This window comes from Adiantum capillus-veneris, chromosome 26 (assembly GCF_014529385.1).
Source record: "Adiantum capillus-veneris isolate H3 chromosome 26, ASM1452938v2, whole genome shotgun sequence".
Classification (NCBI taxonomy): domain Eukaryota; kingdom Viridiplantae; phylum Streptophyta; class Polypodiopsida; order Polypodiales; family Pteridaceae; genus Adiantum; species Adiantum capillus-veneris.
The window spans coordinates 19,030,884-19,046,612 of NC_140956.1; the positions used below are offsets into that span (position 1 = coordinate 19,030,884).

At 47.5% G+C, this 15,729-nt stretch overlaps 1 protein-coding gene across 1 annotated transcript; it reads left to right on the top strand.

Annotated features, from left to right (window-relative positions):
* The first annotated feature begins 13,417 nt into the window (after positions 1–13,417).
* On the top strand, positions 13,418–15,430 carry LOC147423084 (uncharacterized). Its single transcript, XM_086502212.1, has 2 exons — positions 13,418–13,835; positions 13,948–15,430. Exons 1-2 carry the CDS (start codon positions 13,418–13,420, stop codon positions 14,241–14,243), a joined length of 714 nt encoding a protein of 237 aa, XP_086358338.1. The 3' UTR covers positions 14,244–15,430.
* Positions 15,431–15,729: the final 299 nt, after the last annotated feature.

Here is a 15,729-nt window from a genome sequence, read left to right on the forward strand (position 1 = left end):
TAAATGTCATAAACTAAGAAGCTCCCCCTAGAGATAGGTTAGGCATAGGTCCACACAAATCACTATGAACAAGTGCCAACTGTGTATCTCTTCTATTGCTTCTATGCTTATGTGGCTGCTGTGTTTGCTTACCATACAGACAATGTTCACAGAATTCAAAATCATTAAATGAAAATCCAGGTAAATAACTAGAACGAGACAAGATTTCCATTCCCTTCTTGGACATATGTCCTAACCGGCTATGCCACAAAGAAAAGTTCGGCTGCTCGGTTACATTGATTACATTTTTAGAGACATTTGATACATAAATCATATAAAGTCCTCCAGACTTTACTCCATGTGCTACTGTCATAGAACCCTTGGATATCTTCCACATGTTCTGTCCAAAAGTGGTGACGTAGCCAGCATCATCAAGTAAACCTGTGTTGATCAAGCTCTTTGTAATTGCGGGAACATGTCTCACATTCTTCAGCGTGAAAGAAGAGCCATTCTAAAACTTCAATTGAACATCTCCAACACCTAAGATCTCACATGTCTGCCCATTTCCTAGCCGAACATGATCTTTAGTGGTCACATAAGAGGTAAACCACTCCTTGTTTGGAGACACATGAAGTGATGCCCCTAAGTCTATAATCCAGTCACTCAGTGCATTTCCATCAGATGCTGTAAGAAGAGCTGAGTCCATTGTATTCTTCAAGAAGTAGATGTCTCCTGACACTAGACTGTCATCCTCTGCAACAGTGTTTGTCACATTTATTTCTTGAATCTTCACTGAGGACTTGTTCTTCTCACCATGGTCTTCAGCTTTCTCTTTGCCTTTTTCTGCTTTCCATTCTCTGCAGTCTCTTTTCATGTGACCCTTCTTGCCACAATGGTAGCATTCTATGTCACTCTTGCCTTTAGCACTGCGGGACTTGCTACGAGACTGATTCCTCTTTCCACCTTTGTACTTTTCTTTGGTCCTTCCCCTGACAACTAAGGTTGTTCCTTTGCCTTTGTCCATTGTCTTTCTATTGGTTTCTTCAGTAAGCAGACTTCCTTCTACACCTGCTATGTTCAAACCATCTGGAGGTGCAGAATTACTCAAAGCTGTGCGAAAAGTGTCCCAACTTTCCGGCAATGTGATCAACAGGAACATAGCTCTAACAGGTTCATCAAACTTGACACCTTGAGCTGACAACTGACTGTAGATTGTGTTGAATTCATTCAGATGATTGGACATAGGTGTCCCTTCTTTCATCTTCAAGTCAACAAGCTTCTTAAGCCAGTATACCTGTGAAGCTACACTCTGCTTCTCATAAAGATCACTCAGCTTTAACCATGCTTGATAAGCCGACATCTCGTCTGCTACATTGAAGTAAACGCTTTCTGCCAAAGTCAGCATAATGGTAGAAAGTGCCAATTCATCCATTTCGCTCCATTCATCTTCGTCCATATCTTCTGGTTTTATCCCCTTGAGCTTTATAGGTTTTATCTGCTTCTTTTGTACCAACACGTGCCAAATCTGCTTCTTCCACAATGGGAAATTGGTTCCATCCAGCTTCTTGATATTGTAAAGAGCAGTGTCCTGTGATCCAGCCATAGCTACGCTTCACAGTGGTTTACTTTCCTGGGGAAAATTCGACAGAGTTTCCCCTGTAAACTGACCTCTGAACCAATATCAACCTGTCAAATGAACCAAGAAAGCTTCAGATTCTGCATAAATTTTGGCAGAGTCTCCTTTGTAAAATGGCTCTAGTGTACTAAAAACAGACCAAAAAATAGCTCAAAAAACACTGTCTCTCTGACACTGTAAGCTGCGGGTAAACCTGTCCTGCACCTGTACTGTCTCTCACTGTCCTGTCACTGTCCTGTAAGCATAGACTGTGACAATGCCTCAACGGCAGTAAAGGAAAGATGCAATCCCAACTGTCTAACTCACAGTCAATACATCCTAGCTGCCTATCTAAGGGTGCTCGAGGGATCGCTCCAAGACCTATATCACCGAAAGGATCTCAACATTCGAGAATCCCCCAGCTCAATAAAACCTCACTCGACCCTCAACAAAGGCTGCAGTAAATCTGACAGTACATAGACTTCCCACAAAGTCATACATCCACAAATTTCCCACTATATGCTGTAACCGCTGCGGCGGTTGTTTGCTGCATGACTCCAGCCAGCAAACCCTCAACAGACATACATCATCTCTGACAATGCATCCCATGTGGAAGTACCTGCAATGTCAGGATGAAATCTGGAATATCAAGCAGCAAACACAAGCTACCTGATGAACTAGTGGATGTCGCCTACAGTCTGTGTGTAGATGTGCCCGTGTCGTATGTGACACACCTCCAAGAACTGTGAGCCGTCCTTCGATGTGTAGACAGCCACAAATCAACACTCTGGGAGTGTCGATATCCTCAGCACCTGCAATTGTAGGCCGAAAAAACCCAAATTTGCAGAGTCGGATCTGCACCCGCTGAGACCACGTAGTCAAAAATGGCCTGCGCAAAACTTTGTCGAAGCCGAACGGTGGCCGAGATGACCTCAGAATGAAATTCTGACAACACCAAGCCCTACGGGTTCTCCCACAAGATTTGGGGCCGTGTCTTTGCCTGTCGAATTTCACTCCAATCTGAGCTGGTGACTCTAGCCTCCTGCAGTGCTGCCCCAAGCCTCGATCTGAGCTCTGATACCAGTTGAAGGAGTACGAGCGGAAGTGCGACGCGAGAGAGAGTGCAAGAAGAAGAGCACGACGATATGGTGAACTCGCTCTACTGTAATGTGTAGAGCATAGTGAGTTCTTATTAGGTTTTTACAAAAGAATATGTGTACATACCTAGCGGCCTGCCCACTTACCTGGGCAACCACATTGGGCTTTATACCCCAACACAAGAATCTCATTAGGCTTGTTGAAGGCATGTTGATCCTTGTGTTCTGTCTTTCTAACTCGACAATCCTATGGAGGACATCACAGACTTTCTGTTGTTTCTCATCTATGCTAGTAGCACCCGATGTGGATTGTAGAACATCTAACCAACCCACATGATAGGTGTGTCCTGTGTACCGATCAGTTAAAGCTTCTGCTTGTAGGTCATACTCCCAATTTTCGTTTAGGAATATCCCATCTAGGCCTGGCGTGCTGGAGGTTTCCCTCAAGGTGGAAGCATTATTGCTCCCCATCGCTTGCCCCTCCGTGACTGCTACCTTGGGAGCACTCGGTTGCTCGGCTGGCATGATTGTTGTCATAGGAGCCTTTGCTTTCAGGGTTCGACTTTGTTCTAGCTTTCCTAGGTTCTCAATTTCCCTCTCCCTTGTTGCTTGCATATAGCGTTCGATCTCTTGTACTTCGGCAAGACTCCTACCATCGGGTAGTAAAACCTCAGAGGGAGATAGTCCTAAAGGATCAGGAGGTGCAGTGGATGGAACATTCACATGCACACTCTCAAGAAGCATAGGGTCTATTTTAGGCATGAATGACGAATTTACTTCCCCACTCCCTTCGTTTATTTCATTAACCGCATGTTCGGAGCGAGTAGCTCTACTAAGGGTCTCTTTTAAGCGGCTAAACACGCTGGACCCGGGCCGTGGGCCCATGGCATGCATGTCTTGACTTGAACTATCAGGGTTTGGTGTAGGATACCCCTCCATGACTTCGTAGTCAGAGGAAGAATCACTAGACGCGATATGAGGATCTTGGGTCGCGCTACCTTGAGTCCCGGCCGAAGGTCCAGAACCTAGGGTGGAGGAATAATGGGTGCCCGCGTAAATGGAAGCACTACCAATATGCCCGTGCTCTAACACTCGTCCAGAGCGTAGGTTCATATGACTTGGATCTCCTAGAAGTGTCAGTGAGTGCCCGTGAAGGCTGCTCACCTAGTATTTTTGGGTGTTTTGCAACCCAAGTCTTTTCTTTTTTCTTTTTTTTTGATTTTTTGGTCCTTTTTTTTTCTGACCCGGCTATAGAATAGAACGTATGATAGCTCAAAACGAGCGTCTCGGTCAGAGGGACGTGACAGCCCTCCGTTTGGTCACTTTATGCCCTCGGAATCCCTAAAACCGTCAATTTCTAGTAGGGAACTAAGCCCAAATTAGAAAGTCTAAGGGTGCAAGTGGGAAGAGAAGGGAGGAGAGTGGAGGACTTGCCCCACATGTTCTCATTCCCTCTTGAGGGGGTAGGGTATATATATAAGAGTGAGTCTGGTATATATCATAAGACTGAGAACTGAGGCCTGGGCCTGGGCTTGGGCTTGGGCTTATGATCCCGATCCCGATCAAAATTTTAGTGTAGCCGCCCAGTCACTCACGCTTAAATATTTTCGATTTTGGTGACCCTTTCTTGGCCACACACACTATCACCTACCTAATCTCCTAGTCAACAGCTCATAGCTCACTACCTTATCTACTTCCTAACAGTGCTACTAACCACTAACTAATCTACTAACTAATCTGTTAACTGCTTACTGACAGTGAGCTAGCTGTCCACCTACTTCCTCTCTCACTACCTTACTGTGCAAAGACTGTGTGCAGGCAAACCTTGACAGAAAACTGTGTACAGACTGTGTGCAAGCAGAAATTGCTAATTGCCTTCCTACTTATTCATTCACTGCAAACAAGCTAACGACTACTAATTGTGCAAAGACTGTGTGCAAACAGAAAACATAACATTATGCAGAAATCACAGAACTTGCAGACAATACAGAAATTAACAACTTGCAGAAAAACAACTCATTCCTCTTCCTCTTCCTCTTCTTTCCTACTACAAACAACTCATAGGAGAAGCACAAAGTGCCTCTTGGGCTTAGTGCAGGGCGATTCCCCAGCAACGGCGCCAAAAATGTGCGCTCCTTGCCGCACTGTCGAAGCAAGGGCCTTGCCTAACACTGTGTGCGAGCCATAGACGGCTCCAAGCACACAACTAGCTTAACTAGTAAGCTCAAAAGAGGGCAATGGTGTGTCACTCACCGCTCTATGTTCCTGCCATGGAGGATTCCTCGCCGTGAAGAAGAAGGAGACGTCGCTACGTCGCGCTCAACCGCTTCACCGCCGTCGTGCCACCGCAATGCTCGATCGCACTCTCTCTCTCTCTCTCTCTCTCTCTCTCTCATACACACACACACAAGGAGGTGAAGAAGAAGAAGATGGAGATGGAGATGGAGCAAGAGCACTCTTCTATTGCACAAATGAGAGAATAAGTGAATTTTAGGTTTATTTGGCTTTTATATGAGCTCACCCCATTCACACTTGGGCGCCCATGCTTAGCCAACTAATCCCTTGAATGTCCCGGTTAGAGTGTGCCTCTCATCGGCGATCACTCTTACCCTTTTCCTATTGGTCCAACAAGCCCGATACCTGACTCTACCAAATACATAATACACGTCCGTCGTAGGTGATGGGGTGTCCGTGAGCCGTGAGGGTTAACACCCTCATTTCTAGCTCAACGGACTCATCATAAGATGGTGTCCTAGAAGCAACCAGACCTTGTGCATTACCGTACCAAGAGGATGTGTTATTTTTATTCCTCTTTGCACTTTGTGTGTGTCTTCTAGTGGCCACCATGTAGAAACAGGACTAGTTCATCCTCACTCTCAGGATCATTTGGAAAGGACACCACTTTAATATAAGAACATGTTTGTGGTTCCTTTTAAGCTTCTAGCTTATGTCCTCATGGACAATACTTGCTCAAATGGTCTAGTTGGCATCCAACAACAATATCGGGGCATTAAAGGCCATGCTCGCTTGTCCATTTCTTGTACCTATTCAAACTGGCGAGATTGCCAATTCCAGTCCTTCTCTTGAGGTTTTTCTTGGACTACAGGGGATTAAGGCTGTAGATTTTGTTTGGGCCTCATGTCGTTCGGTTGTGGAGCCACAGAGGGCCGTGATGATCAAAGTTGTTGCTCTCTACCCTGTTGCCACTCTTTAATCTAAAGGGGCATTGTGGCACCCAATGATTTTGTCTGTAGATGGTAGTATTTACATAACCAAGCCCTTTATCTTTTCCAATCTTGTGTATAACACACGTCTTTGATCACCGTAGAAGTGCCTTGGTCTGAGGGCGATGGTTTTCACACATGGCAAACTCACATTAAACTTATGTGCATGAAAAAGGTTCTATGGGCCATGACTTATGACAAGAACGCAAGCCAAGAGATGCAGAGGCTACTTCACTTGGGAAGAGAAGGATAACCGTGCTTAAGCAGTCATCAAACTGCAACTTGATGTTTGATACTTACATCCACGATGTGAGACTACAAAGGAGACATGGGATCAACTTGATACCCTCTTTGGTGCTCAAGCTCAAAGTTCTAAAATTGGGTTACTAATTGAGTTTTTTAAGTTGGAAATTGTTGGGGTTGCACTGTGCAGGCCACGTGGCCGATCCAGCAACTATTAACCCATCTGCTAACCCAATAGAATAAGGGGTCGGTGAGCCTCGTCACTATATGGCACGGCTCTGGCCAGGGGGGATCTAGGGCCCAAATTTGGGGGTGCGAGGCGGCTTTGATCTCGGCCGTCGGTGAAGGGGATCGGGGAGCACCACAGACGGAGAGTGAGAGAGAGAGAAGGAGACACACACAGATATGGGTGGGGAGACTGTGAAGTGGCAGCTCCCCCTATACAATATACTCACTATAAGTATAGGGTAACAAAGGGCGGGCGCCCATGACCTGGGCGATCGGTCAAGGCACATAGGCCTTAACCCCAACAACCTCCCACTTAAAGGCCAATGTGCCTTTAAGCAAGATCTACTAGTGTACAACTAATAGAAGGTGAGATATTCTCTCAACCTATGCCCACTGACTCTCGATGAGCTAGTGCATCCGGCTCTACTGATAGACAAACATCCCACTGCAGAAGCCACATAGAGCTAGCTCCAAGCTTTGCAAATAGTCTACAAGAGCTCATGCACTCCTGCAAGTATCGGTCCAATACCTGCAAACCTCCTCTATGCTCTATGCCGAGATTAGTCATCGAACAACTAATCAACCCTGCTGCAAATGCTCCCACTGCAGCTGCTATGTCGTGCCTCGAGATCAGCATCTCGTACATGAGGACACCAAACGTTGATGCAACCCTGGCAACCTCTACCACCTCCAACTCAGAACTCAACTCATGGCAATCCTGTTCCCTATCATAGAGACCATGGCACTCTGACTCCGAGCTCTGGAGTGACTCCTCATGCCCACCACAGATCAAATTTGTACCAAGAGTATCCATCTGTCCTGAATCTGCATCAAGCTCTGGCATAAGCATATCAAGAAATGACTCCACAATAGCCGACATCTCAGCATCCATGTGAGTCATCTCTGTCATCACCTCTGATGACTCATCCTACTGTGACTCACTAGAGCTGTCCCGCTCTACCTGTGCATCCGTAGACGCAACCTGCACAACAAGGTCAATGCTCTGCACTCCATGCAAAGCATCCTGCAACCCACAACCAAAAGAGACTCACCTGCTCTCTCGCTCTCTACGTGGCTGCATGATCACAGAGACAACACCGTCTCTCCCATGATCCACATGCAATGGGTAACCTGTACCACTCCTGGCACCTCTCGTAATCACTAACGAACCCAAATGCATCACAAAATCTCGCTCTCGTAACGAAATCTGACATCCACAATTTCTAAGCTGACCAATCGAGTGCAAACTCACTGTCAAATCTGGTACATAGCGCACATGTCGTAACAAGTAAGATGCACCACTCGGTAATGACAGCCTCACATCTTCTGCACCTGCTATCGCATGTACCGATCCATCGGTCAAACGTACACTGCCAAGCATCCTACTAGAATAGCTACAAAACCATTCATGATGCGGCGTGACATGAAACATAGCATCTGCGTCTAGCAACGACTGCAAAGGGAGTGAACTATCCACATGTATAGCATCTCGTGCATAGCTCGAGGTAAAAGTGACATCCCCGTCACTAGTATACTCCGACACTACATGTGCCTCAACTGTCAAAGCAACTGAGTCCATGGAATCACTACATACATCTCTGAGACTGCCATGTCTCCTACGATGTCGCATACGACGAAAACAACGCCGTCTAACGTGTCCAGAATGACCACAATACCAACATATCACCTGTCGGTGTACTCGTGAATGTACATGTCTCACACGAGTCCGTGATGACTCATATCTATCATACATATCATGTAATCTACGCCAAAGTGCTCTCGAAGTAGTCTCATACATAACAAGAGCATATACAGATTCCGCAAGGTGCAAAGAGAGTGTAGATAGTGCCATCTGAGCGATCACCTGTCTCTGCCATGAGCACAATGTAGCAAACTAGAAAGCAAAACCACCTCACCAACAACACCTGGAAACTGTCTACAAATATGGCCAGAAACACAATGTAAAACCTGTGAGACACACTCCAAAATAGAGCTCCCGTAATGTCAATACAAGCCTCGTCTGCTCTAGTATCACACTGCAATCTGTGAGCTAATCACCAAGCCCACACTATGCGGTATCGATGCATACACACGCACAAATCTCCCACCTGCAGAGAATACCGCACACAAACTCTGAGTGTAACCAACACTCTCAAAGCCAAAAAACTAAGTGCCAAAATCAAGCCAAGCTAAGCAAGAAACATGCACATTATGTCACAAAATACTGGGAAAATTTTTCTAGAATTTCGACGTAAAATGGCTATCTAACCCAAAATAACCATAAGTCGATCAACCGCTCAACAAGAGCCAATGTGCAATCAATCAGCACTCAACATGCATGATCAAATCCCTGCAAATCAGTGCATTAGATTGCCTGCACAAAACCTGTGCTACAAACCTCTGTCATAAAACCAGCCAGCAATGCAATCAGAGTGACCACCTGTGAGCGCATAAGCGGAAAACCTATCCGCAAGCAACAAGTCAATGCATGACTAATACCTCACGAACACTGTCACAACATGCATAAAACTATTGGCACAAATCGGACAGAGTCTTATTTGTATGGGGACTAAGTCACACCCAAAACAACAAAGGAAATAAGATGCCAAATCCTATGGCAAACAATCTAGGAGTAGCTCAACCAGATCACTGAGCATACAAAGAGCTCCCGCAGTGTACATACATGAGCACAAATCGGCTAACAAGACACTGCCATGCATGAAATCGAGTCACTGTAGTACATCTGCCATCTGAAGAGAAGTCACATGTACACCTGTGGCAAAGCAAGATACCAAAGCCAGTAAACTGGACACTGCAACACCTCTGGAACTGAACTCCAGGAGACTAGAGCGTAACAGCTCTCCACAATGTCATACATAGCCTGGCAAAGCACAAAACACGCTCTATGCCAACCCGGCACCTAGAGCAATCTGTCGTGCAAACCCTGTACCTGTACTTCGTCTCTCTGCTGCGAATGCGAGTGGGCTGAACTGAGAGCTCACCTGAAGCTTATCTACAAGCCACCGTATGGCTGTCCGCAAGCTCCCATTGCTCTCTCTGCAAGCAAACACGCCTGCAACCCTCTCCCGCAAGCTCCGAAACTGTTTATGGCTTCAAGTTTCCAAACGCTGCTGAGCAACGCGACACACACACTAGATTGTGTGTGTATGTGTGTGTGTGGACACTACACACACAAACCCCTTTGTAGAGAGTGCACAACGTTGCTTGATTTGGTCTTCAAAAAACCTCCAGCGCTGCAGTTTTATTTTGAAGCAATTCCCCCTGCGCTGCTTTTAATTTGAAGCTCTTGCTTTGATTTGATGCAGGTCGTTGTAGACCCCCCTTGAATCTTGCTCCGAGCCTTGTGCAAGCTCTCGACTTTTGCTAGTCCATGTCCAAGCTTTCCAGCTATTTCTGTGCTTAAGCTTGCAATCGATTGGCTATCGATTTCGTGCTCGTGGCAGCTTCAATCGGTTCTCAAGCTACCCAAATCTCTACAGAGTCGACAGATCTCCTCATGCCCCAAAGCTCTGCTCACTCTCGAGCTTTCAATTTGCTATATGCAAAATATCTCATGCCCGACTCACCAAGCCCCAAATCAAGCTCACCTCTCTACGAGGTCGAGGCTGCCATAGCCGAGATCCGCATGCTCGCACACCGCAAGCACACTCATATCGCTCCCGTCAAGACCGCGCACGCAACCACGCACACACTGTCGTCCCTAGCTCTGATACCAATTGAAGGGGATCAGGGAGCACCACAGACGGAGAGTGAGAGAGAGAGAGAAGGAGACACACACACACATATGGCAGCTCCCCCTATACAATATACTCACTATAAGTATAGGGTAACAGTGGGCGGGCGCCCATGACCTGGGCGACCGGTCAAGGCACATAGGCCTTAACCCCAACAGTCGGATCATGCAGTGAACTGGGGGTGAACTGGGGGTGAACTAGGGGTGAACTCCAGGCAAAAATGGTGCCCCGAGTTCACTCTTAGTTCACCTCCCTAGTTCACCCACCTCGCAGGGTCTGAGTCGAACCTGGGACGTCTCGGTTGCCACACGAATGCCCTACCACCACGCTAGCGCGCGTTGATGTCCATGTTGGCATGGCACATACCCTAGTGTAGGCGCCCCTAGTTCACCCTTAGTTCACCCACCCCTAACTTATCCGCCCTTAGTTCACCTCTAGTTCACCCACCCCTAGTTCATCCCTAGTTCACTTCGTGATCCGACGGCGGAGATTAAAGCCGCCTCGCGTCCCCAAATTTGGGCCTTAGATCCCCTCTGACCGGAGCCGTGCCATATAGTGACGAGGGTCTCTGAGTGAGATTCACTCACTCCACCGTTGACTCCACCAAAGAGTAAGCTTCATCTTCTTCATGGCACGAGAGCATGCAGGCATGCGCACCTCACAACTGGTATCAAAGATTTAGCTATGAAGGCTCCTTCCCTCTCCGCACGACTCTCCTGTCCCTGATGAGCTACGGCTTATAGCCGTAGGTGAAAGATAAACAGAGAATTGAATTTCTGAGAAAGCTGGAGCATACATGGAGTAGGGGGCGTCTACTTCAGAGCATCAGACTCTCCTCTCCCTTCCCGCATCAGTATAGCCTCCACTTGGACCAGTACAACGTCAGCTAGTACCTACCTACTGTGGATCATGCTGATTCTGACGATGACTCCTTGGAGTCAACATACGATACCGAGGATCCTCCTGAGGACATTCCTCCATTTGCGGCACCTTGTCGAGAGCGACTAATACTTGGTTGACTCTACTCAAGTGTATCTTCTTCAGGAGTTACAAAGTTACCGTCGCCGCAGGAGCTTGGGTAGCCTAGACGCTCAGCATGCCTTTGTGATCGGAGGCAAGTTTTCGAGGGCAACGAGTCTTTTGACTTCGCTCTCATGATGTGGATCAGTTCTGCACTCCCTGAGCCCTCTTCAGTGAAAGAGGCCCTTGAGCATGACCCTTGGAAGCGTGTGATGCTTGCAAAGCTCGAGGCAATTGAGCGGAATGGCACTTGGATGCTTGTTCCTCGGCCTAAGAAGCAAAAGATCTTTGGGACGCATTGGATCTTCAAGACAAAGTTCAAAGCTGACGGTTCCATCAGGAAGCACACATTGAGACTTGTGGCTAAGGGCTATGCACAGCGTCCTGGCGTTGACTTCGATGAAACTTTTGCTCCGACTGCTCGTATGACCACTATTCGGATGTTGATCACATTAGCCGCAGGCTTTGGCTGGCCTATCTACCAGATGGACGTGAAGAATGCACTCTCTCACAGGGGGTTAATGTTGAGCAGCTGTTGTGCTTTGCAAAAGCCAGCTTTGAGGATTGGGTTTTCGGCTATACAAGGCGCTTTATGGCCTGAAGTAGACTGCACGGGCCTGGTATCAGAGGATAGATGACTTATTTATACATCTCGGAATGAACCGCACACATGGGGATGCCAACTGTTATGTTGCTTCCTAGGGCACTTTGGTTGCTTTTATCATCGTATACGTCGACGACCTTATCTTTACAGGTTCCTGGACAAACAGGATCCGGAGCATCATGCAGTCACTTGAGACGACTCTTGAGACGGAGGACCTAGGGCTGCTACATTTCTACTTAGGTTTTGAGATATACTAAACTCCTCGAGGCATCTTCTTCTCTCAACGGAAGTATGCCAAAGACATTTTGGAACGTCACATGATAGGACAGTGCAGAACTATCGGCACTCCTTTCGAGCCTAGGGAGAATATTTCGCTACATGATTCGTCACCACGAGTCGACCAGACGCAGTACTGCAATGTTGTGGAGTGTTTAGTATCTCTTACTATTCACACCTAGATATTTACTATGGAGTTTCCACACTCAGTTCCTTTTCCTCCAAGCCTTGTATTTTGTAAGGGTGGTGCCGTTTGGATTGGGCTGGCAATCTTGACACCCGGTGCTCTACGGATGGAGTAGCTTACACACTTGGTTCGAGCTCCAATTTCTTGGAGCAGCAAGCGGCAACCCACAATTGCGCTTTCATCTATGGAGGCGAAGTACCGAGCAACTTTCTACGGGAGATATTCGATACAGGACTTATGCCAGCCCCTCTTTGCTTTGGCCTCATATCTCTTATTGATTCCACATTGCTGCAGCAATGAAGACCGATCACTCTCCTACCTTCGGTATTATAAGATTATGGCAAAGATGCTCAATCATAGGCTGCGAGAGATTCTGCCTGATACTATTCATGGTTCACAGACCGGTTTTGTCCAGGATCGCTGCATTTTGAACAACATGTTTTGTTTTTATGAGGCAGTAGAGTGGGCTCGTGCCACCGACATTCCTTTAGCTATCCTCCTTCTCGATTTTGAGAAGGCTTATGATAGAGTGGAAGACTTGGCTGGCTCTTTGCGCCGCTTGGGTTTTCCAGATGCTTGGATTCGAGGGATTTCTGCTCTTTTCAGATTTGCGACTAGTGCCATTACGATTGGTGGACGTGTTGCCGGATGCTTTTCCCTGTCTAGATCAGTTCGGCAGGGCTGCCCATTGGCTGCTTATCTTTACCTCTTTGTGGGTGAGGTATTATTTGATTTCCTTCGTGGTCAGAGTGATGCCTTCAGAGGAGTGCTGCTTTCTCCTGCTGGAGAGGATCTTTTAGACCAGGAGTTTGTGGATGATACTCTACTCTTTCTGCAGTATATGCATGGCACTCTTGAGGCAGTACGTAGAGCCCTAGAGACTCTCTGTTGTGCCAGTGGTGCTCGCATCAATTGGCACAAGTCCTATGGCATTCTCGTCAGTACAGAGGAGCAGCCCAGCACGGGCCTATCAGAGAGTATTACTTGGCTACAGGCCGGCCAGTCTTGCAGATACTCGGGTTTCCAGGTCGGGATTGACATTTCACCACAGCAGCAGTTTGCTCCTGTCCTACAGGCCATCCGTCAGAAGCTATGTCACTGGTCCTCCAGGCATCTCTTGCTAGCTGGGCGTGCCCTGGTTGCGAACTAGGTCATTTTGGCTTCTGTATGGTACATTGCTTCTTGCTGGATGCTACATACAGGCATCATAGCTCAGGTTTGTCGTCTGGTCAGGAACTTCTTTTGGGGAGGTTCTGAAGGCACTAGAGACACTCGGGCCAGAGTGAGATGGTCCACTCTTATCATGCCTCGTTCTGAGGGAGGACTAGGCATCATCAACCCTGAGTTTCAGATCCGAGCGCTCCTATCCAAGCTCATTGTCAGAGGCCTGTTTCCTGGCACTGAGCCTTGGAAGAAGTTTCTCGCGGCAACCATTCAGAGGATAGCACCTAGACATGGCACTCGTGATGGTCATTCATGGGCATCAGGTATGCAGTTTATATTTACCGACACTCCACTACCGGTACCAGGTGCTTCTACTTTTATGCAGTCCATATTGAGGATATGGAGTTCCATGAGAGCTGTACTCATTCGCAGGGAGCCTCGTTGTAAGAGAGGAGATTGATAGACAGCCACTCATATGGAACTCCTATGTATTAGATGCAGAGAGGAGACAGTTAGGTCATCGGACCCACATAGACTGGGCTCTTTGAGATGCAGGCCCAGCATCTTCCGTTCATGCATGGTTACAGTCGAGATTGCTTACATCAGACTTTCTGGCTGAGCATTATGAGATTGGCAGGGGTATTGTTCAGAGGATGTCAGAGATTAATGCTGCCATACCCCAGCACTGGTGGGATGTTATTTCAGGCACAGTAGAGATCGATGTACACTGGGGATGGTGGGTCTATTTTGATGATGTGGGTACACTCATGCTTGTCAGAGATCACAGGAGATTTTTTGTTCCAGCTGAGACTCAGGATTGCCTTCCTCATATCAGGATTATTTTTTACTAAGGTGAGCGGAGACGCTTTCACTGCTCTTCCCTGGCATCCGGTGCGTATTGTCGGCTCGCGGAGGAAGAGGAGAGAGGTAGACCCTTTCTTCCCTGTGGAGGAGGCTCACCTATGGAGATTATGGCTATGGGAGGGTAGACCACTTGCCCAGGTCTACTGGGATCCTGCATCACGATGTAGGCAGAGCCGATCTTTCTTTTTTCGCTTATACTGTGCGCAGCGCCCATGTTGCTCTGATAGACAGACAATCAGCACAGCCCACTCGCCTGAGGATGTGGATACATGCTGGTTTAGTTGCGGCAGTTCTGGGCTACCATTTGGGGGCTTTTGATCGCCTATCGGATCTGCTATTTCTTTGGATGATAGCTCATGCAGGGCTTGCAGTAGGTGTTTGGTCCAGCAGTATGGGCCATGACCCATTGTGCCAGAGATGTTTACAGCAGCCAGAGAGTATTAGTCACTGCTTGTAGTCATGCCCTGCCTTTGTGGAGATATGTAGAGCAGTTAGTCTTCTCTTGAGCCATGCAGGAGTTCAGTATGGTCCTCACCTGGGTTCAGTTTCCTGGCTACATCCAGCACCAGGGCCTCATTACTTCTTTCAGAGCTGTGACTCAGACCCTGTATACATGCTGACACCATCTGGCTACATGAGAGGTCGCATGAGTATGATGCACCCCTTGATGCGAGATGCAGATATCGGACCCAGAGACGAGATTTTCTCCACCATTGTTAGTATTGCATTGTGAAATGTGTGGTGCGCCAGATGCTACCTGGTCTGCGCGCCACCCCTTCCACAGTAGTGGAGATCCTCTTTTCCACTTAGATAAATCTGATTCACACTCTTCGCAGTCAGTGGAGTGCAGCAGCAGGTCCGTCACGGTCAGCTGGTGAGAGACGACTTGGTTTGATTCGGCGATGGGCGCACACTACCCTCTTCTTCTCTATGAGGGGAGGACAGATTATATGGCATTACAGCCCTCCGCAGTGGTTTATCCTGCACTCCTCTCACCAGCCACCTTGAGCCTGTTTAGCTCATAGCCCCTTTCACTCAGTCAATACACCCTTGAGGCAGGCTATATTCTCATAGCACCTCAGCGATCACTGTACACAGAGATATAGACATGTGTTTTCCCCAAACAAACAAAGAGAGAAATGAAATGAAAAATGTAATATTAACGTCTTCAAAACAGAGTTACTAGGGAACGGAGGTTTGGGGCCTTGGAACGCCGGAATTCCGGCGTTCTGGCCAGCCAAGAATTTTCGGAACGTCCCGGAACGGATAGGCGTTCCGGCGGGATTCTATGACCGGAACGGATTGGCAGGAACGCGTCGGAACGGCCAGAACATTCCCAACGGCCATAAACAACAGTTTTTCAATTTGAAAAAAATGGCAGTTTGGGCCATTCAACGGCCATTTCCAGCCAGCCAAAACTTATATAATTCCCCCTCTTCCCCCATTCTTCACAAATGCATCAAGGCCCTCTCT